Source organism: Megalops cyprinoides, chromosome 13 (genome assembly GCF_013368585.1).
Source record: "Megalops cyprinoides isolate fMegCyp1 chromosome 13, fMegCyp1.pri, whole genome shotgun sequence".
NCBI lineage: Eukaryota > Metazoa > Chordata > Actinopteri > Elopiformes > Megalopidae > Megalops > Megalops cyprinoides.
Genome location: NC_050595.1, coordinates 27,812,423 through 27,840,216, shown reverse-complemented (window position 1 = coordinate 27,840,216; position 27,794 = coordinate 27,812,423). Strand labels below are relative to the sequence as shown.

The window sequence follows — 27,794 nt, the reverse complement described above, 5'->3', positions numbered from 1 at the left end:
GGTATGCTGCGTTTCTTTGTCTTTTACAAATTATACAATGGATAACGGTTTAAACAATTAAGCATTAAAACTATCAATCTGAAATACGAGCGCTGCAGCCATCATAGTTCCAGTATTGGTGAAATATGTTTTCAGTTACAGGAAATGTTTTTAAATGAGTGTTCTGCTTAGGAATTAACAAAAGAAGCAAGCAAGGCACCAAAGGCAACTACAATTCTCATGGCAGATCAAAATGACTTTACCTGCTGGAATTCTAAGCTCATCTGCGTGCAAGGCTCGGCAGGTCGGGAAGGATTTGTCATGCTGGCAAGGGCCAAGCGCAACTGAGTAATTGCAGTTACGTGTCATTCTTCCGGTCAGCTGCAGTGCATGCCATGATCAAATCAGCCTGACTGGTCATTGAGATGAACACGCCCCTCCGCTATATGCACACAGTGTAAGCTGATATTCACCTTTACCGCTGTGCTGCTGTAGGACTGTCGAAAAGGAAATGTTGACCTCTTAAACTTAATAAAATTTAAACACGCTAATATTTCAGCGAGAGAACGGCACGTATTTGGCAACAGCGGTGTAAAGACTTTCAGCACAACAAACTGTGACAGTCACCAGGGGGAAAAAAAAACTTGCGATAGTGTTGAGCTACGGACCTCGAAGGGGTACAGTTGTCTGTTGCACAGATCTTAGTAACGAGCGATTATGCCTTTATTTACCATGTCAGTAATACGTTGCGACTGTTTCAGGAAGCTGTATAAGCGAACTGGTTTAATCAAATGGGGTGGCTTAATCAAGAATAGTTTACATATACATTATTAATATTTGTTCATTTTCTTTGTACATTGGAAAAGGGAAAAATATAATGGCTAAAAGCTTTACTGTCATCATTATTTCTGTTGCCATCATAATTATTATCATTATTGGTCACCTAGTATCACAGTCGAACACTAGTTTTGAAATAAAAGTAACAGATCAGCCCGGTAGGTGGCAGTGAATGTTCTCAGGTAACTGGTCTGGGAAACTATCGTATCCCATAGCCAGATGCGCGCTCCCCCATATTGCTCGGCGGAGATCGAGCGCAGAGCGCTTTCGCTGTCAGTGCGATAGTGCCAGAGTTACAGGACAGCACGGAGTGGTTCGGGCTCTGCGCACTTGGTCAGCGCAGGGTAAAAGGACGGAATCTGAGCTGGAGAAACACGCAGCAGCAGGTCGGGGAGAGCCGAGGACTCAGCCGCACACGGAACGAGGACCTCGGCAGGAAAAGTGGAACGAAATATTAAAACAGACTTGTGAGCAATGCGCTGGCAGCATGGCCAAATGGTTCAAGGAACACCTGGGATTCAAAACCACCAAGGCGCCACCTCCGGCTCCCCCGAAGCCGGACTACAGACACTACCACCCCGCTGTGCCCGGAACGCCAGGCTACCATCAGCCAAGCTCAGGGGCCACTTCTCACTACCCGAGCCCCGCACAGCCGGACATTCTAGCTGCCTACAAACTACAGAAGGAATTGGACTTCGAGGACCCTTACACGGGAGGCGGAAACATTTCATTTTCAACAGGCTTGAGTTCTGTGGGGTCGCCGGACATAAAATACGTGTCGCCGAAACACCGGCTTATCAAGGTGGAAACGATCGAGAAAGGCAACCCCACTACAGGCAGTGGTATTATAGCAGCCCCAGCTGTTTCTGCTGGGAACGTGAAATCTCCCACATCACCTCCAGTAGAGCAGGAAAACAAGCAAGAAAAGGTAATGGCCCTTGCCGTCTTAAAGGGAGACAACTTCCGAGTAGCCTTTACACAAATCACCACATGCGTGTGCGAAACCCGGAGAAGTTTACAACAACTTCGAAGGGAAAAGTAACTTTTTTCTCGTTTTGTTTTCTATTAACTATTTTTAAACGGCGACAGTTATTGTTGCATAACACTTAATCGAGTTCCTAAATACTTGCTGAAACAAAAGTTACATATCCACGCCGCACATAGTCATTTTACTAGACAGATAACATGAAAACCGGCAGAACAAGTTATTTAATTAGCTCCTGAGCGGTGGACACAAATCCATGCCAGACAGTGCACGTTGTTACCAGGTAGTGACAGACATTCCCCAGTTGACGCTAGACAGATGCTCTTTACACACTTGACTTTGCGCACTGAAACGGCGTCACATTTTTCAGACGTGTGTTCCGTCTTCACTTGAGCTCTCTGAGAGCAAACAGAAATGAGACGAAATCACATTGTACGATTTGACGTGTAAAGAGGAAACCGTTTTTATCTACATCGTGCTGTACAACGGCTGAAATCTGAAACCTATTGCAGTGTTTATGTCAATAATGTATAATTCAGATACACAAGATTACATTCAGTTTAGAGTATTGTTGTAATGGGATATCGAAAATGTGAAATAAATGTCAGCCACAACCAGGCATTCAAAACAGTCTGATATATAGATAGCATGTATAAGCAACTCTATTCGGCTAGACAGAATAAATTGTAAGCCTTGTTCATAACATATGTTTATAACCACATACAGCTTCGTATATCATTCCATAGCTGGTATTCATCCCTTAAGTTTTATCTGGAATGGGATCATAAACCTGTACTGTCCGCCACTGTTTTGAAAATGGTCTCTGGATAAAACAGGGGCAGCTGCCAATCTTGATTTGTATTCTCTGGTTGCTTTGGTGATTTTGATATTCCATTGGTACCTTCATGGCTGATGCTGTTGCAACAGTTTGAAAATACAGCATTCATGTTTTATGTAGGTCGTACTCTGGGAGAGGTTCAGTTTATGCCGTTTGTTTCTCATCGGCCCGGGAAACTAAACTGTAGCAATTTTCTGTTTCATCAAGGAAATTAGATGTCATAATATTTTTTGTTAATTTTGCTTTTGTTTGTCAGTTGACACACTCTGATTGTGCTATCCATTGTTACTTGTATGCTGAATTTACATATGTGTGGTCTGAAATGACCATTCTTTCAATTCTGAGCAATCCTGGATTGATTGACAGGAAGGGATTGGTGATGCAATGGCTGACAGCCTGCCGATGTTCTTTACTCTGCGACATTGTGGAGTTCAGTTCATTTCAGTGCTTTTTTCACCTACATGGTTTTTCTTTATTTCTGTGTATTCTCCGCTATCCACTGCATATGCTGTCTGTGTTACCCTCAGAATAGCACTTTTGCTCTCTTTTCAAGAGGGTTTGGAGCCAAGCTGAGTCTGTTTTCACTCAGCGTTCACACAAAGACGCTTGCGGAGGCAGGTGCTGAAAGTAATGAAACGCATTATCGACTAAGTTTACAAGCAAACACAGTTTTCAGTTTCCTCCGCGCGCATCTGTATGTGACTGCAGCCTGCAGTGTCTGCCTGCCAAACACGACCCAGGGGACACATGATTTTAGAGTGTGAGGGCTTGCTTACTGCACTGGCTGCAGTCACGCTTTGGCATATCTCAGTTTGGCAAAGAGGGCCCAGGGACTGTGGATTTGTACGTGAGAGGGAGTGCAGAAGTATTGCCCAATGCAGGCAACACCCTATCTGTAACTCCCACTGCGCCCGCAGTTGCGATTCACCAGGGACCAGTTTTGTTTTTTTTTTTTTTCCCCCCCCCGCCGCCGTTCCTCCATTTGGCTCAGTGCGTCAGATTCGATCATAGTAGTTTTGAAGTAGGAGGAGCCCTGCCGGAACACGATCGAGGAATGCACTCCGGAGTGCTGCTGGGTATGTGCAGCTTCGGTGACTGTGCAGTGTCTTTCGCCCCCATTGTCCAATGAGGCGCTTCCTTCACGCTTCATGTCCCACGCCTACTGGTTCAGGGCGTGGCTAGCACATTGCCGAAGGCATGCTCACTGAAAACTCCCGAGGTGCTGTTTGAGGTTACAGCCAAAAAGGTTTGTTTTTAATTTCCTGGAATACTTGTCACCACACTCGTTGTCCTGTATATGCTGGACAATTTAAGAAAACATTTTTTTTTTTTTTCCGTGGCCTTTCGGCTTTGTGTGTTCCTATAACAGCAGTTTTGTGCCGTGTTCCACCCAGGCGTGAGTGAATGTAAGGATTGCAGAGATTGCTGGTATTGCATTGTGCTGTCACGTTCTCGGAGAAAGCAGCAGCTGTTATCTCTGGTTTATGTCCCCTGGTTGAATCTGATGACCGAGCAAGGTTTGCGTTTGTGTAATAAAGACTGTTCCGGAAGAGTTCATCAGATAAAGGCGATGGGGAACTGAGCGACAAACTGTTTTTCCTGAACAACTGAAGCTGCTGCTCGTCTAATTAAAAGGATTACTGCTTTCTCTTGTTAATTGGGGATTATTTTGTTCTCAGACATCAATTAGGCACAACATTTTCAAGGAGCGATGAGAACGTTATGTCTGCCTCCTCCTCCTCTTTATCCAAATGCAAAGAGTAGGGACAGGAAGCATATTCTTTTGGGGTAAGACAGACACACTCATTAGGATGAGCGAGAGCGAGGGAGGCTTTTCTGTAAAGCTAGCATGAGAATGAACCTGTGAGGACTCTGTGATGTTAGGGAGGCAGTCAGTGAGATCTTCATCTGATGCTATTGTGCCAGCGTTGGCTGCTGCTCTCAGTGACTTTGACTGGCAGCATGGCACTGCTATGCCACAGAATGGCCTCCTTAAAATTAACATACAGGCCATGTAAGAAGGGGCACTTCAGGCAAGAGACTATGGGAGGGGGGCAATGCTGCTCGTCTAGGCAAAAGTGAACAGCTGTGAAATGAAGTAAAATAAAAAAGAAATAAATAAAAACCAAGAACACAGGGGAGATGTTGAATGGATCACTCTATTTATTGACCAGAGAGGATAAATTATACGCTGTTAAGGGACAGAGCTCTAAAATAAAGTTTAAAATAGCACATGGAACGGTGTCTTAAATAAATCCGCACGTAATAGCCAATTTCACGATTCACAGAGAGCCGGGGAGGGCCACCTCACTCCCGAGGGTTGTCATGGCAAAGACTTAAACTGGAGGGGGGCCCAATCAGATGTAGCAGCAACCAGAATGGCTATTAAAAACTTTCCAACCCACCCAGAGCTCAAATATGGCAGGACTCAAACCAAGGAGGTTGTTTTCCATTTTGGTTTTCTTTGGTTGGCACAGCGGTCTGACAGCTGATACAATTGAGCGCGGGAGCGAGGCTATCATTTCGGTCCTAACTGTGGTACTTGGCTCTGTGTGATGCAGGACGTCTGATTGCAATCAGGGGGTGGAATTTCAAGCAGCCGTCAGGTATGATTGCGTTTATTTCAGTGAGCCGTGCTCTTAGCTGCTGAGAGTTATAACCTTCTCCTGTGAATTTCTGAAATGTGTGGCCGGTGCCACTTACAGAGCACTTAGGAGTGTGCTGCATGCAATGCTTGAGTTGAATTTAAATTGAACGCACAGTCTTGCCACTGTCCACACTCACCTGTGCAGGAAAAAGATATATTGTGGTATATGTTCTCAACGTACATTTAAACATTTTTTTTTAATGTTTTGCAGTGGCTCAAAAATATTTGTTACATTATTGTCATTTAGCAGACACACTTATCCAGCTTGCCATTTATACAGCTGGATATTTATTGAGGCAATTGTGGGTTAAGTACCTTGCCTAAGGGTACAGCAGCAGTGCCCCAGCGGGGAATTTAACCAACAAAATTTGGGTTACGTCTTACTCCTTACCGCTACACCACACTGCTGCCCTAAAACATGTAAGTATATTAACATATATGCTAAATGTATCTTGGAATATCTGACAACACAAATCCTATGTTAAGAAAGGAGTGAGCATATATGCTAATACTGTGAATTCTGTTTTCATTAGCATATATTGCGATACATTTCTTGCCCACAAGGACACCACTGCCTCGTACTTACACTGGAGAGAGACCACTTTCACTATATACCTCACGTTCACAAACGTGAGCATGCTTCTATTCGGTGCAGGCCTTGTCATGACAGAAGCGTGTTTTTTAGCGGAGACGTGGAGGCCTTTGTTTGACAAACACCTAATTGGCTGGCCAATTGTGCAGGCACAAGCCAGGTTTGAAGTGGTGGAGTGAGAGAGTGAGAGAGAGAGAGAGGCAAGTTACAACTCTCAGATTTACTCCCTGAGCTAGATTGATGTTTTAATTACTCCGGCAGTGGATGCTAATTATGTAACCGCTTACCTAATGCCTGTGCTGCCAATAGTTGCGTCCAGCGTTTTGCTGGATGGTTAGCGTCTGAAGTTCATTATTTATTATTCTCAGTCTGTGGCTGTCAGCATGGCTGCTAGTGGAACTCCTTCTGGAGTGAGTCACTTGATTTCATGCACACGGCAGTGTGATATAGCTTGCCTGATTAGAAGTCCCACCTGAGGCGGTTTCACTATTTTACATTTTGAATGACAGGAGCTGTAACACAACAAGCACATAGAATAGGAAAAAAAAACCAACCACATTAGCTTTGATTGTTGTTGTTGCTGCTGTTTGTAAATTGTATTTTGTTTATAATGACGAGACCTTCATGGTACAGTGAATGGAAGGAGACGATCAATTATTTGGCCACCGTAGAGCTAATTAAATCCTCCCTCTCGCAGCCCCCCTCCCCTCCAGCACAAAGTTCTCAAAGACACTTCAAAGTTAGGGGAGGGATACAGAGAAGATGAACTTGCAGTCAAAACAAAGCAGAAGTGCAGATCATGGAAGCTGTCTCGTAAATAGAAAGCTGAAGGCTTGCCGTTTGAAGTTTGTTATTTGTGTGACTATGAAGGACTATTTAGGCCCTAGCTTACTTGGCTTTTATTTAATTACTGTGGTTCTTGTCAGTTACAGTTTAGGTGAACTTAGCAGTTAGCTTCATTTCTTTCAATCCTGTGCACTATTTTTAATGTATGTATTTTACTTGACTTTGTCAAATTTAGAAGGTAAATTTATCATTCCCCCAAGAGACTATCCAATGAGATTCCGAGAACATTTAGGAGAGGGAGACAGGTGGACCATGGATTCCCAGCATGCCTTGCCTCTGGGATTTTGCAGTGCCACATGTACTGTATATGAAGCACGCATGGGAGGCTATCTCTATTTTAATGATTATGGTGGAAAAAAAAGGTTGCCTCACTGATTGTGTAAATGAGAGGGACCGTGACATTACCCTTGCTGGGGGTCTTTCTGGTTTCTCTCCCTAGACTTCTGAGTAGCAGACTATGAGACTGGCTACAATTAAGGGTTTGATTTAAGTGAAAGTATTTCAACTATTATGGTTCCCTCAAAGACCAATAGCCCTGCTTTATATCCCTTTCAGTAAACAAACTGTTTAATAGACACAAACATCTTATCACTCTTTCTCACATGGTTACTGTGCGGGCTACCAATACACGCTGCACTGACAGATTTGCTTCACAGTGATTTGTTCATTTCCTTATTCTTCTTCTGCTTCTCCTTATCTTTTAATTGTTCTTGGCAAAATGTTTTCACAGACTACTATGTGTAGAGTTGTGGTTCATCATCTGAAATCATTTTGTTGTTGGTTGATAGCTGCACCCCAACGCCCCCCCCCCCCCCCCCCCCACCCCCCCAACAAATTATTTGATGTGATGAAAACCGAAAGCACTCATTTCCCTGAAACTCATCCAGTAGTGTGTTTTCACAGAGGAAAACAGCTGAACTCAAAGATACCCATTTCATTTCTTTTCTCGTTATCATTATTATTTCACTGCCAGCTATGTTATCTGCCTGCGCCTCACTTCAGTCACTTTCTTACTTTCTTTTTTTTTTCATTTCAAAATCCAATTTCCATTCGACTTGTTTTGTTTCTCAGCTCTGTAGCAAAGCGCGCAACGTTGTTTTACATATTCATGCGAGAGCACATCGCCCTTCTCACACCGCCTCAAAATGGACGCAGGAAGTAGGCCTCAGCTGCTAAACCTATATTGTCAGGATCATATAACAGATAATAGAATCAAAGGAGATGGAGGCATCCAATCAGGTGTTGTTTGGAGGAGTCCTTGAAGGGACAGTTTTGCGTAATTAGTTTATGAGAGCATTTTATGTCATGCAGAGATTTAATCCTGTTTATTTTCAGTAGAACCAGCATCATGGCACTCACAATGGTTTCTGCTGTCTACTTACTCATGTTCTGTTTAATCAAATATATTTTTTTTTACATTTTCATTTCCTTTTCGGCTGTAATGATCATGTTTGTCTTATTCATTTTCTGTTTGCTGAGTTAGTTATGGGCACATTCCTGGGAAGTGAGAGGAGTCGTTTTGCTGCTTTGTAAAATCAGGGCTGCAAACGCGCGAGGTTAATCTCACTCTTCACTGATCTACCTGCCCTCCTCTCTGCCAAGATTTCATTTTCCTTTTGAGGCTGCGAGATGGAGAAGTTGTCTTTCAGTCTTTAAGGGAGGACATGCTTTGAGCATCTTCCCTAGCCGCTGCTCTCCGCTATTGCACAAAGACGCGACACCAGTGTCTGAATATTAGCTGGGTTTCATGGTATGAATGTGAACCCACCATTGTGTTTTGTTTCTTTGGCGCTAAGGAGGGAGCGTCAGTGTGAACGCTGTCATACCCCTCCTGTCAGTGTTCTGTCAGGATTCACAGCTAGCTCTGCTGAATGTCAGATGTCGAAATAGTGCTGGAGCGGGGCCCTACAGTCACACTCAACCTACCCGTGACCCGGGTGCCTTTGGATTGCGCAATGTATGCAAACAAGCAGCCCCCCGAGCCTGGACAGGTTTACATAAGCAGATTAGCCTGGCGGACGTGGCCTTTGTTCTGAATGTTACTCCAGTGGCCAGGAGCGAAATGCAGACGAGAGGTGGGGATTTATGTGGTTCACCAAGTTTTATTTCCTGCCCAGAATGAAGCCCGTGTGATTTACTGGGGATGGTTTTGGGTTGTGAGCTGGGCGGATTGGTTAGATGGGCAGCGAGGCATGCTCTCTGACACATGCTGACTGCACCAGGGCACAGGACTGGGGGAGGCGCCTTCCAAAATGTCAGCCCCTAATTAAGGAGCCCATTGGCAGCATTACACACACATGGAAATGCTGGAAAGCAACCCATTCCAATTAAGCCTACCTGTATCTCTTGCCAGGAGTTAGCAGAAAGTGCATGTGTCATTAATTTAAAGAGCGGCGGTGTGGCGTTTTGGTTAAGGGACTAGGCACACCAACCGATGGCTGCCGGCATGAGTCCCAGGTGGAGCACTGCTGTTGTGCCACTGTGCGAGGCATTCAACCTGAATTGCCTCAGAAAATATCGGGCTGTATAATTGAATATGCAAATGTGTAAACTTGGAGCTTTGCAAGTCACACAGGATTGTGTGGCATCCGGCAAACAAATAAATAATTTTCTCATGAATACAGTCATGACTCTGTTTGCATTTTTTATGTTTAGTAGTAATGATACGACAGGGGCCATTTTCAGTAACCCGCATATCTTCTCTTCCAGTGTAATCTCAAAGCACATGAGTCGTAATGGAATGCTCTTTCATGGTCTTATGACCTGTTGTTATTGGCAGGATGACTACATAGACGCAAAAAGATTATTGTCAGTGACTTTGGTATGCGGTTGAAATGTTTGACGTCAGTCCTCAGGTCACTGTATATGAGACAATCAGATTATTCTCTATGGTGCACTGTAATGCTATACACCTTTCAAACTGTTTGAAATACCCCACATATTTTCTAGAGGCAGGACAGGTGTGTTTGAGTGTCAGGGTGCAAAGAACATCCTGTCTCCACGCCATGCTACCGTGTTTTGTCAGAGGTATGCTTTCAGACCCTGATAAATGCATGGATTATTAGAAGAGGAGTGGTACATTTTACCCCATCACAGAGTGGAAAAGACTGACACCACTGAAGGTTGAAAATATCAAGCTACATGGGTCGCTCTGAAATAACTGTGAAGTGTTGTCCATTTTTGCTCCAAGTAGGTCTTGATGACAATACGTTATAACCATAATTGCATGTAACCTCTTTGTTTTTGAACTGTTATTATTTTACAGTAATAATATATTTTACAATAATAACATATTGGCACACAAAACAACTTAACACTAGTAACTATAAGTCTCCTACACAATGCAGGTTGTTGAAGTTTAACCCCTGGAAACATGCTGAATGTACCAAGCACACATTAATTGAGCGGCCATTACAAGGCTCATTCATGAATGCCTGATACAAACACCTTCCCTGTGTTTACCCTTTCCAATGTGGTAAGGCCGACAACAAATGATCTTGTCAAAAACCGGAGCACATTGACAGCGCCCTTTAAGCGAAGTATTTCTCTGCAGTCCCTCAGAAGCTACTGTCCGTACTACCCTGTAGCTCAGCTTGTTAGCTAACACGCGTCTGAGTTCGTTTGATCCAGGAACTCTGGAAGTCCTCACGGGAGGAAGGAATTCGGGCGTTTGCGAGGCCTGCGCCGGCCCCGGCCACGTTGTTTACAGCTGACCTCAGTGTCTGGATGATGTCATCTGAGGGGAAAACTACAGGAAGACTAGGTAGCCCTAAGAAAGGAATTTGGCTTGGAATTACATGCATGTAGGAAAGGGAAATCTTGTGCAGCAGTAGGTACGAATTCATCATAATTAAGGAACCATAGCAGAGTGTGGATTTTTCTTTTGAGTTACTTTGTAATTCTCACTTCTTTGATATTTAAAAACTGAACTGATTACTGTAGTCTGACTATATTCTATAGTGTGTAGCTCCAATTCTTCCTATCTGTTGAGATACCCCACTAGACTCTGTCCTACTGAAGACACTGTCTGGCAGTCAGAGAGCTGCATTGGTCGATGCATTCAGAGAAGCTGTGGACACATGGCACTGTTTATTTTAATGACCAAGTGAAACAGTGCCTGAAAGAGGGGGCTGCTGGGAAACCAGATCATCGCAGGCTGATTAAAAGGAAACAAATTGAGCCCTGAGGTTTTGTGCCATCCAGGGTATGTATATACGTGCCGCAGAAAGCCTGGATATTTTTAACCGCCCCGATGGTAAAAGTTGGAACGTTTTTACTTTTTCTTTTTTTTTGCAGTGAGTACACAAAACGCTAGTTTACACCCATAAATGACCATCTTCCCTTTCCAAGATGAACACTGGACTTTTGAACATTGTTTGTCATTCCCTCTGGTGTTTAAAACGTTGGAATTATTCTTTGGAGGAGACCAGAGCAAAGGACTCCATATGGTCTCCCTTGTATCCAGGGCAGCGGTTCACAGGCCTGTGGTCCGTGCCCTTGCCGGTGGTGCTACCTTGTTACCCGTTTGTGTTATGGAAGCGCTGTGGCTGCAGTCTCTGCACCCCTTGGGAGGGTTCCACACCGAGCACGCTCACAGTCTGCTCCCGTCAGCCTCAGCTCTTGACCACATTCCAAGCCTGCCCTAATATTCCACCACAGACATTCTACCTGTCCAGGAGTAAAGAGCGTTTCTCACGGGAACATCTACATTTATTTTTAGTGACATCCGCATAAGTTCTAACACAGTCCGTTCAGATTTTCAAGAAGGCAAGGTCTTTAAGCATGGCAGATCTCAGAGTGAGGTATTTTTGGATAGGCCATAGCATGATTTTGTCATCTGAGAGGACTGGAGCTGAAGTATTCCTAGTGTTCCTCTCTCGGCTGCTATAAACACAGCACATTTACAGTATTATGTGGCTCCCACACTACTTTGTAACAGTAGCCTTTTGTGTACCCTATTGTGGCCTATTGTGGGTTGGGGGTTCAGAGAACACAAAATAATTTAGTTATATCAAAGCATAATTTATTTGTATAATATATTGTAGATATTTCTATAAGGAATGTTCTGTCTGTATACATGCAACATACAGACCAAGGGTACACAGTATGTGCCTTTATGATAAACAAACCAATAGGCAAAAGAACGCACAGTGTAGCAATATGGTGTTCGATATGGCGGCCAAATTGTGTCCACATCATTGTGTCCGAGTATGTAAGAAGGAAAGGAAGCCTGAATAACCACAAAGGAAGTGTGTGAAGGCCAAAAAAGTGAATAAAGGTAACCGTTGGCATAATCTTCAGGTGTCGTTTGCTATCTGCTGGGCAGCAGGACTTGCCTTTGGGTGTAATTTCAAAGAGTGTATGCCTTTCTTAGAGGAGCAAGCTGTCAAGGGATCAGCACTGAGGTAAAGAGGCAGGCATCTGCTTTCATTTCCTGGAACATAAAGACCGCGAGGGCTGTTTCGGGATTAAGGAAGTGCTCCCTTCCTGACAGGAAGTGTTTACAACTTGGCGACATTCCCTTTTCGGCTGGGCAAGTCAGTGCTTGCCACTTGGAATTCTGGGAGTCTCAGTTCTTTTTTCTTTTTTTTTTGTAACCAGAACCAAATTTGAAAACGATGCCGATATATTTTTTTTTTCCATTTGCGTGTCACGGTCTGGAAAAATCAGATGCCGTATCCCATGGGATTGCATTCTAGGTGAACGCCTGGAGGGCAGACCGAGGCAACCTCCCTCTCCCGCCGCGGTCCTCTGGAAAGCCCCGGAAAGATGGCTGTTTGATATGAGACCTCGCCCAAAATCCCACAGTTCTCAGTCTGTCTGAGGGGCCGTAGGCCTAGCTGCGCTCGCGTCACGCAGGGGCTATCCAAGGCGATGGCGCTTCCGAGTGACCTCATTTAAACGATTCGCTCCTCCAGCTCCTCATCTCCTTTCATTCCGTAGAGCCCTTTGCTGTTTTTTGCCCCCGCCTCCTCCAGTCCTACACCCTGCTAATATACACTGCTCTGTGGGTTTTAGTCTTTTTTGGTCTTACATAATCCGACCCTCTTTTCTGCATTCTGAAGGCTATTTTTATTTCAGAGCCTTTTTTTTGTAGTCGAACCGACTGTACTTTTCATAACACTGATGCTGAAGCACCCGAGGATACGTTTGGCAACATCCAATTTATTTTCCTGGTCTCTTTCAGATTTGTAAGTCTTTGAATTTGAGACTAAGATGTCACAGTCGGTGCAGAGGAAAATGTTTGTGTGTGTGTTTGCATGTGTTTACATAAGTTATTGTGTCTGTGTGTGACTTTGCGTGTGTGTATTGTGCGTACTCCATTGTAGCACTGGCCATCCTTCCATGCAAGTTTGACTTCTCTCCTTTATGAACTCTCATCCTCAACCACTCATAAATCTGCGAGCGAGACAGATCAGTAAAGGAAATTGGATTTTGTCAGACGCATCCTCGAGTGCTTAATCTGTTGTATATTAAGAGCACCTTGATCTGCTCAGGAAACACTGCAGGTCTCTTTCGGTACACCGCCGCTGCTCTCGAGGGGAAAGGCGTGAATGCATCGCATTTGCTCATCTGAGCAAAGAGTCAGCCATCTGGAGAAGAGGATGAATCGTGAATAAAAGGGTACATTTGGTGGGGGGGTTTGTGAGGTGGAATCCCTTTCATACCTAGAGGGTGTATAGGGACAGGGCTCGGAGCTGGAAGCCAAAGGAGCAGGATCAGAGAGGAGTGGCGTCTGAAGCTTCCCCCTGTCCTGTTTGTTCTGTTGGGCCGAGTTATACAACGTGTTTGTCTTGCCTGCATTTTTCGTAATCCCAGGAATGAGGAGCGAGAGGATCCTGTGGCTTTGGGAGCCTGGAGGAAAGACGGAGCGGGACAGAAACCGCATGCTCGTGCGGCGCGGTCCCGCGGCGCGGTCCCGCGCGCTTTCACATCGGATTGATCTGTACGGCATTGTCACGGAAACAAGAGGCGGACAGCCTTCAATCTCAGTTTTCGTCCTCTCCCTTGTTAAGCGCAAGAGAGAGAGAGAGATATCAAGGGCACGACAGAAAAACCCAGAACATTGTTACAACCATTTTAAAAGGCAGAGGTTTTAAAAGCTACCCTCTGTTTTCCCTGTTATTATTACTGTCCATAACAATGACAGACGGTCTTATCCAAGCTGACTTTCAAGACTTATGGCATGATATATCAAATGCATACCTCAGATGTATCATTAACGACCACAGTAGGTGCATAAAGCCCAGTGCATTACACATCAAGGTGAAGAACAGTGCTAAAATTCAGTTAATAACTACATCATCTGAAAGAGCTACTTAATATTTTAGAATTTACTCAAGGTTGCTGTGCTAACCTATGGTACTCAAATAGTAAACCTGAATAGGTTCTAACTTTTTAGTGACAAACTATGTCACCTGTCTACTGCTTTGTGCCTAAGAATACTTGTTTTCTAAGATAAAGTTGATGCCAGCAAACCTGTTGGAGAAGCATTTGGTTGGAAGTGTTGTATCTCTCTGATGATAAACATGTAGGCTCTTTACCTATTTTTTCTGATGTGTATCAGAATCAGAATCAGAATAGACTTTATTGTCATTGCACGGTGGGGGTACAAAGAAATTGTGGGAAATTGGTAACTAATATGTCCGGGATGATTGTGTTAAACGCTGAGCTGTAATCCACGAAGAGCATCCTCACATAGCTCTTCCAGTTCATCAGATGACTCAACGCTCTGTGAAGTGTTATGGCGATGGCATCCCCCGTAGAACGGTTTGTAGATCGGTATGTTTGACTCCTGGGGTTCAAAATAGTGTTCCAGACAACTGAACCATAGTGCTCTAGGATTTCATGTCTGGCAGTAAAAGGCTAAAGAATAAGAACAAAACAAGTTTGCTGTTGTAACCTTTAGCCCTCCTCTGTCCAGTCTTTTGACCTGCTGTTCACATGATACTTGTGAACTTTTACTGCCCCCCGGCCCATCCCAGATGGTATCTCCCTAGGCTGAACCCAGAGCTGTTTTAGGAGGCAATCTTAACTCCAGTGAGGATTGCATGCCTGCAGCCATCCCAGTCCATGCCAGCGACAGCTTTTCGCAGTCCTAGAGATAGCAGTCTGGCACTGTGGATCGCAAACTCTCCAACTCCAACTCTCCCAGCCCGTGCCAGCCGCTTTCAGAATTTTCTCATTTTTTGTTTAATGATGCCAACATTTTTTTTTCCTTTCATTCGGATGTCTTTTTTGCCAAGTGCAAATGACCTGTAGCGCCTGTACTGGAAGTTACGGTTGTGTAATTCCTAAGCAGCCGAGCTTTGCTGCTGGACAGTATTTTGCCTCATAAAAGATTTGCCGGTTTGCGACGTAAATCACGGTCAGTGAGTAAGCGCTAATCCCCACCGTTTGTACCAGACAGTAATCGTTTCCTGACTGCAGCATGAACCCCTCCCCACGTGAGTACAGGCTCAGAGAACAGAGGAACCGCGCTTCATGTGGCGTGAAACTTTTAAGAGCAGCTAATAAGTTAGACAACATGAAAAAACCAAAGCTGTGCCTTGAAAAAAAACAGATGTCCTGGAAATGAGCTTCAGATGGAAAGCGCACAGGGACATAATTGTCCACAATGCAGCATATTAACACACAAAAAGCGATAATGACATTAGTTCAAAAAATAAATAGAAATATCTGCAATAAATGGACATGGATTAGCTGATACATGTATGGCACAGAATGCTTGAAGCAAAGTATATTTATGGATTCCAAAATTGTATCTGAATAAAAGCAAATGTATGTCACATTTTGGTGCATGGTTTATGTTTTGTTTAAATGCTAATTTCAGTACAAGGCACATTACCAACAGAAACTCTGCTGTGTGAACTCTCTTCTTTGTCTGAGTGATGAGCTCTTAAGAAGTGCAGGCAATATGCGTAATTGTGCGGCGGGAGGGAAATAAATGCAACACGTTTAATCTCTCCAGTGTCACATTCTTACATACAGGGATTAAATTAATTACCTGAATATCTAGTGGGACAAGACAGCAGAGCCTTGAAAGCTAAGTGTGCTTTTAGGTCTAAATTGCTGCTCCGAGAACACTACATTACCCATCAATTTTCTTCCATTGCTTTTTTCTCCAGTATTAGTGGCAAGCCGTAACCTTGAACATCGAATTGGAGAGCCTTTTCTAAGGCTAAAAGCAAAGCTAACAAATGAATTCACCCGAAGACAAATATGCTTCTGTTCACTTCCGAGCACTTTTAGATTTTTTATTCCCCCCGATTGCTGGTGACTTGTTGCAAAATTAGGAGCCTGCAGCAGGACGGCTTCATGAGCTTTATTCCACGATTTCTACGTAGGCGTACAGTACTCATAAATCTTTGTTGAAGCCGAGCTTTGAGTCCCGGGTTAATTCTCCCAGGAAATAATACTTTGAAGCATGTGGACTGGTCTGCGACCAGCTTAGGCCTTGAATTTCCCTGTGGAGGCAATCCCTAATAAAAAGCAAATAACAGACATCAGTATCACCTTCAAGTTCACAGTTGATAGAAACCATGCAGTGTGCATGGTAAATGAGTTCAACCCTGATTAACCTTTTTGTGGGAACATTTGGTGTCAAACTGTTTCACTGCACATGACTATACACTTTAACTACATCTGTGTGAGAATATGGGTGTAAGATGGTGCATTTCCAAAAGCTGTTCACCTCTGGTAAGGCAGCTGGGTGGGTTTCTGAGAAAATTAAATCTGGGGAAAGTGTTTGATTGGACACCGGAAACATTTCTAATTCAGTCTGCTAAGGACAGCTGGGTAGGTGTGTGCTTGGTGCAATTTAAACAGTCATTCTGCGGGATGTGCATTTTCAAATGATTGACTTTTTTGCTGGAAATCTTAGCACTGTCAAGATCCAGTTTGATTTTCTGTAATCGCTTGTGCTGATGATTAGCGGTGATTTGTCAGCGGACACCCCTACCCCCAGACGCCCTTTAAACGCTTAGGAAGCGAAACAAAGGCCGGGCACCCGTTTCATTATGTTTTGCTTATCACCTGTTTTCCGGAAACGCGCGCAGGCCCTGTCCTGTCTTGGAGGACGCAGCTCTGGGGAGACGGGGGGAGCCCCGCTTTCATTTCGGCCCGGCACCTGCTGCAGCTGTTTATCCCCGACGCCAAGACGGCTTTCATTTGTTCCGATAGCAGCCCCTTTTTTTATTATTAAAGAACAAGAGAGCAACAGCCACAAAAAAGTCCTTTGAAACGTTGTAATGCAATAGAGCCGCTAAGCCTCGAGTCGTATTAGGTTATCTCTGGCTGAAATCCCCCTGTGGCGTGAAGCATAAATCACGAATGTCAGGTTTTTTTCTCTCTCTTCCACCCTCTTTCTCCTCTCTCCTTCCATGGCATGCGGAGGTATCTGACTTTCTCTCAGCCCTTTTTGTGGGGAACAGTGTTGAAATGCGTGCTTTGTCACGCTGTTGGCAGCGGTGTGGCGTAGTGCTTAGGGCCAGGTCTCCCAAACCAAAGGGTTGCCTGTGGCATTCCCAGCTGGGGCCAAGCCGTGGTGAAAAAGGAAAGGATGTCGTACCCTTGAGGAAGGTGCTTAAAAACTGAATTATTCCAAAAAATGCACAGCTGTATGAATGGATGCTATGCCGGTTGTTCTAGATATGGGTGTCTCCCAAGCAAACAGCTAATGCAGCACTGTATCTTCTACACAGACTTTCAGGCTGTAATATGACCTTTGGTTAAGATGACGCTGGTTGCAGAAAATGTTCCAATCAGTAAAATTGGGCTTTTTGTATATGTCTATATACATAATGACTGTAGCAGAATTTGACACTGTGGAATGGTGAAGGACAGAGCTGAATATGGAGATGCAGAATGGCTGGGATGTGGCAGGCAATGTGTCTGGAATCAAACTGGTGCCAGTGGCTAGGGACTTCATTTCCTGAAATCAAGATTAGAAATGAGACGTTTCATTTTTATTGCGCCTGATGCTTTATATTTTAATTGTCTGCTAAATTCGTTCCCCTGTGAGTGTTATGGTGTATATGCGTGTATGTTCGTGTGTGTGTGTGCGTGTGTGTATATATGTGTATTTTGAGGGGGAGGGGCTGTTCTCATAGGCCTAATATACTTCTGGCTCACAATTGAATTTTAATCATCGTGGCTTCAGTAACTCATTGGTGCACAGAGCAAGAATGGCAGGTGCCTATTACAGTTCCCCCTCTCAGCTCACACACTCAGCTCGGGCCTATTTCGAAACGGACTCCGTTCCCTGAGAGCTGTACTGCATGTTAAGCAGTCCCAAGTTTTTTTTTCCCAGGTTATCTCCTGGATGACAGGTGTAAGACGTGTTGCAGCCGGGACTGCGTGGTCCTGGAATGCATGCAATCGAGGAGCGTCCTTTCTGCCTCTGCGGAGAGACGACAGGCGCTATCTCCAGTGGGATGGGCGGCGGACCCGCGAGGAGTCCTCCGAGCCCGCTGCTCCGCTCGCGCATGCCGAGCCACGCCCGGCGTAAGGTGGCGGCGCTCTCCCGTTCCGAGGCCCCCGCAGCGCCGCGGTTGGGTCTGACTTCCGTCGCAGACGGAGGCCGCGTTTCTGACACACCCGAGCGTGCCCGCCGGCAGATGGGCCCTCACCAGATTGGCCTCTGCTGCGGAGAGCGCCTCTGCCCCCGTGTTAGTCGGCCGCTTTTGCTTCGTGTTAATTACTCTTCTGTGGGGAGCTTTCGAGAAAGGAGGGGTTTCTGGCTTCCTCTACAGCCAATCAGGGGCTAATTGGTTTTACTGCCAGCCCACCTCCCCCCCCTTCAGCTCAAATGTTGGGCAATGAAAAAGGAGACATCTGTAATACAGGGAAAAATTATCACTACTGAGAGCAGCTAAATATACATGTGTAAACGGAATATGTAATTAATGATTTCTTATGAGCAGCCATGTGCCATAAGCCGTTTTTCACAACGATGATGATGATGATAAAGGTGATATGATCTAGCTGGTAATAGAGAAGCTGATGGTAACACTGAAGCTGATGCACAGACACAAACATACAGAATTTGTAGCAGTGAAGAGCAAAGGATGCTCTGTGGTGTCTGTGCACCCTTGGGAACTCGACAGGTGGGTCAATAGCTTTGCATGGGAAAACGCCTGTGGCAGGTTAGAGAGGTGTCATTGAGTCTGGTGTGCTGAGAGGAGCAGCTTCCCTCATGACCACGGGCTTAGAGAAATCTCCATCAGAGCACGTTTAATGGACAGCAGTGGTGTCAAGTTCCAGAGAAAAGGAGAGCTACTCCTGATATTCTGCGTGAGGATTCTGTAAGGCAGATGCACTTAAACCGAAATCCCTAAACTTTTACAGGGCATGTGCACTGGCACCCAGTTCTTGGAGGGTGGTACCCTGGAACTGTAATGATGCCAGGGTTAAAGATGGGTTTTCATATTCAGATACAGACATCACATATGCATTTGGAGCAATGGTAGGATTATTATCGATTTCTCTTTGCTGGTTTGTGACAAGACCAAAACATACATGTATCAGAAACCAGTATGCAATAGCCTATGGACCCTGTACAGCACGCACAATGAGCAGTTTGTACAGTCCATGCTTTCAGTCCATGACCTGACACAGCCTTTCTTTATGACAAACCTACCATTTTGTTTAACTGCAGTGTATACTAGATGCACAAACAGATGGCTGTCAACATATGGTGCCCTACACATACATACATACATATTGCATGTGGCCGAATTCATGTATTTATATCCCACAGTATGGAACGTGTCCAATCTAACCACACAGCTAGTGGTTAGTTTCAGTCACACTTTCTTGCGTGTCACTTGGTTGGATTTATTTTTTGTTTTGGTCAGGATTACCCATAATGCAGCAGCAGAAGAAATATCCCAAACCAGCTATAAGCCTACAGGAAGCAAGGCAGTAAATAACTTAATTTCTATGTAAGGAGGGTTGGAGAGGTAATGTCGGGGTGTCAACATGTCACTTCCAGACAGCACGCACTTTGACATCAGCTGCTGAAAAACTTGCAATGCGAGCAATTTTATTTAACTCGAGCTGTGGGTGAGATACGTATATTTGTGGTACAAGAACAAACCAAAGATTGTTTACATTGGATCCTTTCCCCTTTTAAATCAAAAAAAGCAAAAAGCTGCAATTATGCTGTGCTAAACTGGTCAGAGGGTGATTGGCTGGAAAACTTGGAAAAAACCCAAGGAAACATTTTACATTTTCATTTTAAATCACATTTTAAACCCTTCCAATCCATCTATTATGAATGTGGTCTGGTTGAATAAATATCGGTTTTATTCATTCTTTGAAGCCTTAACTCTGTTTTGTCTGAAAAGTACTTGAAAATCAGATATGCAATTTCCTATTGATATTTAACATTTTAATATGTTATCTATGATTAAATTCTTAATAAAACAGGAAGGTTAATGCTTCTCAAGATGACTGTAAAACCTAAGTATGTAGTCCACATCATTAAATTTGAATGTGACGGGATCTGAAGCCAGATTTTTGTCAGATCCATCTTTTCCTCATGTTATTACACAAGGCTTATTGGCAGTTTGTAAGGCCCGCCCCTTTGCAGTCTGTGAATTTCCTGTCGTTGGGCAGTTTGTGAGGCTCTGCCCACTTCCGGTGTGCGAAGTGTCTCTCATTGGTGGTCGGGCATGGTCCTGCCCATTCCCAGTCTTTGATGCGTGTCTCATTGGCTGTCTGCGAGATCCGGCCCATTGGCAGCCTGTTGGGTGCACTCTGGCCTGTGTGGGGGTTGGTGAGGGAGGCGTGTTTCGGGAGAGAAGGGGAGATGGCACGGACCAGGCAGAGGAGCGCAGATAAGAGCAGGTCCTGGCACTCCCTTGCTGGCCCGTCTGCTGGAGGAGTGATGATCTAATTGCGAAAGAGCAATGAAACAAAAACCTTTCCTGGTCAAAGATGACTCATCATGGGAGAAGCACCCATTTTTTTTTTTTTTATGTTCCTTCTCTTTTTCATTCTTTTTGTTTCTGTTTGTCTTTCTCTCGCTCCCTCCTTCTCTCCCTCTTAATTAGATGTTTCTTTTTTGGAGGAATCCATAGCCCTGCGGCTTTTTTTCTGTGCCAGAGTTTGTACAGCTCTCCACAATTCGGCTTTTTTTTATTCTCATGGTGGCCCTACATGCAAGTACCCCAAAATTTGACAATCTCCTGCTGGTTCGTGATCCAGCTGGATTAGATGGGGATATTTTTATTTTAATCTGTGCTAAGAGAAAGCTCTCCAAATCCCCACTCCTCCGAATCGTCTGTTCCCCTGGTCACTTTGCAGATTGACTGGCACCGGGCTCGCTGGTTTCTCTCCGTTCCTCGCGATCGGGAAGTCCAAGCGGTCCGTATGGTAATCTCCGTGAAGCTGCGGAAGATGGAACATATTCACAGCTTGTCTGTAACCTTTCCAGATCCTTCCTCCAAATCCGCCAACAGCCTCTCCAGAATCCTGCGGGTCGCAGGGTAGAGGTGTTTCATATTCCTCTGTTTAGAGTGGATATTTCTGTGTCTACGTCTTATTTATCTGTCATCAAAAATAGTCTCATCGCCAGAACAGCACTGCCTTTGAAATTGGTGAATTTGAAAAGAAAATATTGCCCATGTGCACCTTAATGTTACAGATCAGTTTGAGCCAGATATGTGTCCTCTCTTGAGATTCTCTGTATTGACTTGGATCAAGAGGATTTGTTATTAGGGGTTTCTCATATATAAAGAGACAAGATGCTATATATGTATTCTCTATTTCTCATGGATTTGATTCCCCTGAAGTAGAGTGCAGATAGTTATGATTTTCAAAGCAATAGCTGTATTTGTAGCACTAGAATATCATTTAGCAATTATTCTGAACCAAAGGCAAGGACATGTAGTGTTATTCTAAAGCTAACTCTTTTTGTAATATTGTCTTTATTGAGATTGTTAGGTATTCTAACGCTGTTCTCTCCTGTTTACCCTGTGACTAGAATCCAGACACAGTCAGCAAGTGTATGAGTCTGTGAGTATATAATTACAAAAGACAGTGTCAGTTTAGGGCGCATAGGCAGAGGACTGAAGACAGAACTTTAATGCGAATAGAGAGATGTAGCCATTATGATCTGAGTGGAGTGCATCCTCAGCCCACACCCCCCCCCCCTGCCCCCGCCTTGGCGTTGAGTCAGCTCTGTGGCTGAGGGAGAGCAGAGGCACCGGGGTTTGGCATATGCTGCGCCACCTCATCTGGCCCTCTGTCCAGCTGCTCGGGGCGCCTTGCTCCGGCCGCGCTCCCATGACCACGCTCTCCGAGCTGCTGCTGTGTGCTGCGAAACACAGCTACAGTAAACAGATCAGCAGATTGAATTGTTCTCTCTCTCTCCCTCTCTCTCTCTCTCTTTGTCTCTCCCTCTCTCTCTCCCCCTCTCCCCCCTCTCCCCCTTCTCCTTCTCTCTCCCCCTCTCTCCCTCTCCGTCCCTGTCTGTCTCTCCCTCTCTCCCCTCTTCCAACCTCCGTCTCTCCTCCCCTTTCAGCTCATCATCCTTGAGGACTATGCAGACCCCTTCGATGCCGAGCAGGCCGGAGGGACCCAGGTGCCCACGGAGAAGGCGACGGAGAACGACGGCTACATGGAGCCCTATGAGGCACAGAAGATGATGGCAGGTAGGCCACAGTGTGATGGTGCGCTGGGCGTGTGCAGCGACAGCTGTAGCTCCACAGCAGTTCTGCTTTTTCTGGTCTCCATGGTTTACGCAAAGTCTTTCCAAATCCCTGTGTGCTCAACATGCCCATTTCATTCATATATTTGATTCGTGTACCACGTTAACAAGTACTATCAGCCACTCTTTAAATATATCACTGATACAAGTACGAGTCACTTGTTCTTATCCCCTTGAGAAGTTCTATTGGGGAACAATTTCACCTGTTCTACTGAGATAGTATCAGCTCCATGCCTTTCAGTTTGATGACCGTGTTGACGGTCTGTCTGTTTGTGGGTGTGTATGTGGATGGGAATGGTGTGGATGGATGGGAAACTACTCATACTGTAGAGTGTTATACAGCACAAGGTGCCAAAGGGAGGTCACGGTGACAGAGTTCTCCAAACGGTAATTCACACTTTGGCATTCAAACAGGGTTATGCGCCGCCGTAGCAGGGATTTTCAAGACAGCCAGGCTTTCATATGTTCCTGCTGCCCACGTGACAACGGCGGGCTTTGTTCGTAGGAGACAGCGCTCCGAGGCTCTGGCAGATTCCACTGAAACAACAGTTCATCCAACCCCACAGCTGTATCATCTTCTCCCCCATCGTGTGCCTTCACCGCAAGCAAGTCGTGACAGTTTTCTGGAGCAACTCGAATAAAGATATGACTTTTGTGTCTGGCAAAGAAGACGTTTCAGTTCAAGGAAAGACAAACTCCGCATTTGGAAGAGCATTGTCGTGCTGGTATTTTTTCCCCAAAGCGTTGAGCAGCAATACAGTGAAAGGGATGACATGAAATGAGCAGTGGGTTGTGCTGTGCCAACTTTCACCTTTTATAGGAAGTTTCACCTTTTATAGGAAGTTTCACCTTTTATAGGAAGAGGTTTTGTTCCATAGTGCTTTGTTCAATGACACAGCCCTGGTGACAAGGTTCATACTAGGTGGGTTGTGTTTGTGCTTGCATGTGTGTGTGTGTGTGTGTGTGTGTGTGTGTGTGTGTGTGTGTGTGTGTGTGCGTGCGTGCGCGTGTGTGTGTGTGTGTGTTTGTGTGTGTGTGTGTGTGTGTGTGTGTGCACGCGTGAGGGCAGATGGGGAACAAGCGAGAGACGAAGAGCGGAAGAGAGAAAGAACTAGAGAGAGAGACATTGAGAGATAATTACTGCAGAAAAAATAGATTCAGTTGTGCTTCCATCTCTCCTAATGAGGACCAACAGTGTTTCTTACAGCCTCCGTCTGTTCCTTCCCGAGTAACTACATTATGCTCACGAGGCCCAGTCTGATTGCTGATAGGCTAAATGTTTTCTGTCTGGCACCATTGTGGGTGATGCCGGAGACACCTGGGAGCTCTGGAGGCTCGATTCCCAGCAGACAGCGAGATTGCTCGGCTGAACAGTGTAGGAGCAATTCCAGATCCACAAGTGCCGATCGTGTCTGGCCAAGGAGCTGCAGCCGGGCCCCTGAGGATTACGCCGCTCTGAAAATCGAAAAAAGAAGCGAACCGTTTTCCTCCCCCCTCCCCCCTCCCCACCATCTTCCCAGCATCCAGACGGCCCTCTAACTCTCATAACCCAGAGGGGCCCTTAATGGGCCCGGTGTCTGTCTCCTGTTGTCATCCATTTCGCTGCTTTCGACCTCCGACCCCTTCAGAACGATTCCGCCGTGCCGCCCGTTGATCGGCAGGGCCGAACATTAAGATTTAATACCACACGCAAGCGTCCCGCTCTGAGCTGTTGAGATGCCTCATGTTTCTCAGTGTGTGTGTGTTGTGGTAGTAGCACTTCGCAGAAGGGCTCCCGTATCAGGTGAGACTGCGGTGCTGCACATTTAAGTGAGGTGCTCTGTCTCCTTTCATTCTGTTGAAAATACAGCCACCACCTTAGATACTACTTTAGCCTGCTAAACAAACACGTATGTGACAATAATCAGGGCAGCATTCACTGAGAGCGGGGAAGTACGATGGAGGAAGTGACCAGGTCTCTATCCAGATGATTTTAAATTCATCATCAAATAACATTTGTGTTGACTGTAAATTGCTCCCCTGAAAGATTGAAACAAACTATCGATTTAGATTTTTTAAAATTGTTTTGTTTATTTAGAGGTGGAGGGTGATAATGAACTGCAAATGAGACTAGCAACTGAAATGCTTGTCTTGTGTTTGAAATGCAAAAAAGAACAAGGTGAAGTATGACACTGTTTTCTTTCTGTGGCTGTCTGGTACATAGGGCACTCTGAACGCCAACAATAAAATAAGAAAAAAAAAACCACTCAAATTAAATTAAATGCTGCCAGACAAGTGACTGACAGCAGCTTTTTCAGAAAGGCTGGTCTCAGCTAGTACACAATGTCCATTTCCCACATCTAAAAAAATTCTGGCTGAGTGGTAAAGTTTGATTTTAAGCAACGTTGGGGCCTTGGTATCATTTGCTGTGTTCAGGCATGCTGGTACAGTCAAGTACTTTGTTCTGTTCCTGTTATTCTGTTGGAGGCTGAGCTGTCACTTAGTGTTTGAAATTCTGATGTCGCTCAAACAGGCATTTGTTTAGTTTAAGCCCACTTCCTCGTGATAACCAATGTAAACGAGCTAGTGGGAGAGTGAAGGTAAGCTTGGCTGGTCTCAATTGTTCTGTCAAGCTGGACCCTCATGGGGGGCTGAGACCCCCTCTCTCTCAAACACACACACACACACACACACACACACACACACACACACACACACACACACACACACACACACTCCTTCAGATCGAGAGATAAAGGTCGACATTGTTACTGTTGTTACCATTTGTGCACGGTCCTATTATTTGGAAAGCTAGTGGTGTGGCTGCTGCAGATTTTTTATTACTTGACCTGTCAATGCTTTGAGATGCTGGGAATGTTTGTCATGCCCAGTCACAGCCTTTGGACAGCACTGAGATTGGCCAGTCAAGAGAAAGGGGCCACTGCCATGTCTACTGCAGTCGGGGCTCAGTCAAGCGGAGCGTGATTGCAAATGCCTCGCTGGGCGCTCGTGGTGAAAATAACTTCTTCATGTATCTACCCTGTATGTACCTTCAGTGGAATCGGGTCAGGAGCTGTTTCTGCGTCAGGTGGAGTGGAATTGTGGGAGGGCATCACTTAGAAATGTTTCCAAAGCCTGTGTTTTTGGTTTCAGAAACATGGAGGGATGGGCATTGGTTCTGGTGCTCTCTAAAATGTGACAGACCTGACACTAAGTCTTGACACTGCGCAAAGTTGTGGACAGTGCGTCAAGTTCAGCCAGTTTGCTGTCCTGTTCAGGGTTGTCATTATCAGAGATCTGAGCAAATATCACGAGAACCCAATTCATTTTTTGTACAAAGTACACCGATCAGATGTCAAATACTGCAATTCATATTTTCACCTTTGTAAAATTCTGAAGGTTCACGGGAGGACGGGCTCAGAGTTCCATCGGAAGAAGGAATGGATCCAATTAATTGAAGCCGCAGGATTAATAATGAATCGAGATAGCGTTTCATTTCTATTAGTTATGGTATATTACTCTCTGTCATAGTGTCTGCCCATTCACAATTGGAAAAGCTCTGAAGGTTTGGATTTCTTGGCGATAATTCATCCCTTAGAATTCCCCTTACTTGCATTGCTCAAAAGCAGTTTTTCTGCCTTTGCCACCACTCTCTGCTCCTTGTAACTTCTGAGATGTACAGGGAGGGAAGAGGTCCATGGACACATGGATTCTTTCAGCTTCTTGGGCAGGCTAGGCACTTGGTGAGATCAGCACTTTTTTTTTTCTTTTCTTGCCTTTGTGGGAAGGGAGGGGGGAAGGAGGGGTGGGGGCTGTAGGTCAGTAGCGGGACGGTTGATTGCTACGAGGCTGTGCCCCAAACCGCGCAATCAGCCTCTCCCTGGCCGTTCCATGATCTCAGATCAGTGCTCAGCGTGCCATGTGGATCGCTCTCTGGGTGTCACTTGGCCGTCACTGATCTGAGACCACAGGATTCTGCGCGGTTTGGGATGTGGCCTGAGACTCCTCATCTCAGTCATCTTTTTGCAATGCTCTTTGGCCCTTTTGTGGACTGCAGTGCTTTAAATATGTCATTCAATAACTAGATTTGTAGCTGACAGACCTAGAACTGGCTACCAAGCCAAAACGAACAGAGTGTTACTTGCACTTAGCTAGTTATGTCCAGTCAGGGAGTAAATGAATGACAGTGGAGCTGAATAGAAAGCTTTGCAGTGACAGATCCCGCAAGGAAAATCAGACAGAAGGCAGAAGATGGAGGCGAGAAGCAGACAGCAGAGACGGAGAGGAAAGCGAAAGGAACCGCAAGAGAATGACTGTCAGACGTAAAGAGGAAGCCGTCAGCAATGCCAAGGCAATGCGTTAGAAGAGCGAAACGTGAAAATTAAACTGTAACTTCGGTTGTTAGTATGGACAATTTTTTAATATAACGATTACAGGCGGTCAATTTCAAATGTGTGTGGACCCTGCACAACGCCCCCTTCCATCACCCCCCACCCCACCCCCAAGTCCTCATTTTCTGAAAGTTTCCTGCCATTTCCCCATTTGTTTTCACTTCCATCTCTGGATTTAACACCTTCCTGCTATTACATGAAAATAAGCTTGTCTGTTTGTCTGTTGCATCATCTGCAACATATAAGAATACTAAAATGATTCATTTTATTTTTGAGCCTCCTTTACATATTGTCATTTAGAAGCTGCTCTTATCCCGAGCAGCTAACAAAGTGCAGATAATAATACAGATGAACCGCAGTGTAGGTAAAAGGATCATTTAAAGCACAGCTGAAACCGTGTCATTGTATGGCACGGTGCCACAAGCACAATACTGTTATGCACCATGCCACAGTAAAGGAGACTGCAAGTATAAGACACGTGTAGGATGTGTTTTAATAGCAATCAGAAATAGCACCAGTAATCAGGAACCTGTAGCATTAAGGATGTAGTTCTAGATGGGAGAAAATATTCTGGGCGGAGGCATATGAGATGCCCTTTAAAGACGTGGGGTCACAGTCTGGGATTGAACATGGCCTGTGTGACTCTGGCCAGTGTGCTGCTCTGACTCACACAGGTAGCTTGTTCCACCGATGGGGGGCAAGGATTGAGATGCGCTTTCACTGGCATGCTGTCCCCGCAGGTTGGCCTGAATTTAGTGCAAGCCATGGCCGGTAGCCAAAAGAAGGGGATGAGCAGCGGCGAGATACGTCAATTAATTCAGATTGATAGATTTTAGATGAGTCGTGCCACGGCATTCTGGGTAAGATTGAGAGGCCTTATGGCATTGAGAGTTAAAACAGTCCAGATGGGAGAGCGTGAGGATCTGGACTAGGAGCCGGGTTGGGTTGTGCTGCAGATGAGAAATGGCCGCAGTCTATGGATGTT

At 45.2% G+C, this 27,794-nt stretch overlaps 1 protein-coding gene across 2 annotated transcripts in view; it reads left to right on the top strand.

The window, feature by feature from the left end:
- The first annotated feature begins 1,048 nt into the window (after positions 1 to 1,048).
- LOC118787966 (SH2 domain-containing adapter protein F-like) overlaps positions 1,049 to 27,794 on the top strand; it is a 99,280-nt gene continuing 72,534 nt past the window's right edge. For both annotated transcript variants that reach the window (XM_036543756.1, XM_036543755.1), the window contains exons 1-2: positions 1,049 to 1,744; positions 22,254 to 22,383. In XM_036543756.1, coding sequence (XP_036399649.1) covers positions 1,304 to 1,744; positions 22,254 to 22,383 — 571 coding nt within the window. In that variant the 5' untranslated portion in view covers positions 1,049 to 1,303. The remainder of the gene's footprint in view (positions 1,745 to 22,253; positions 22,384 to 27,794) is intronic.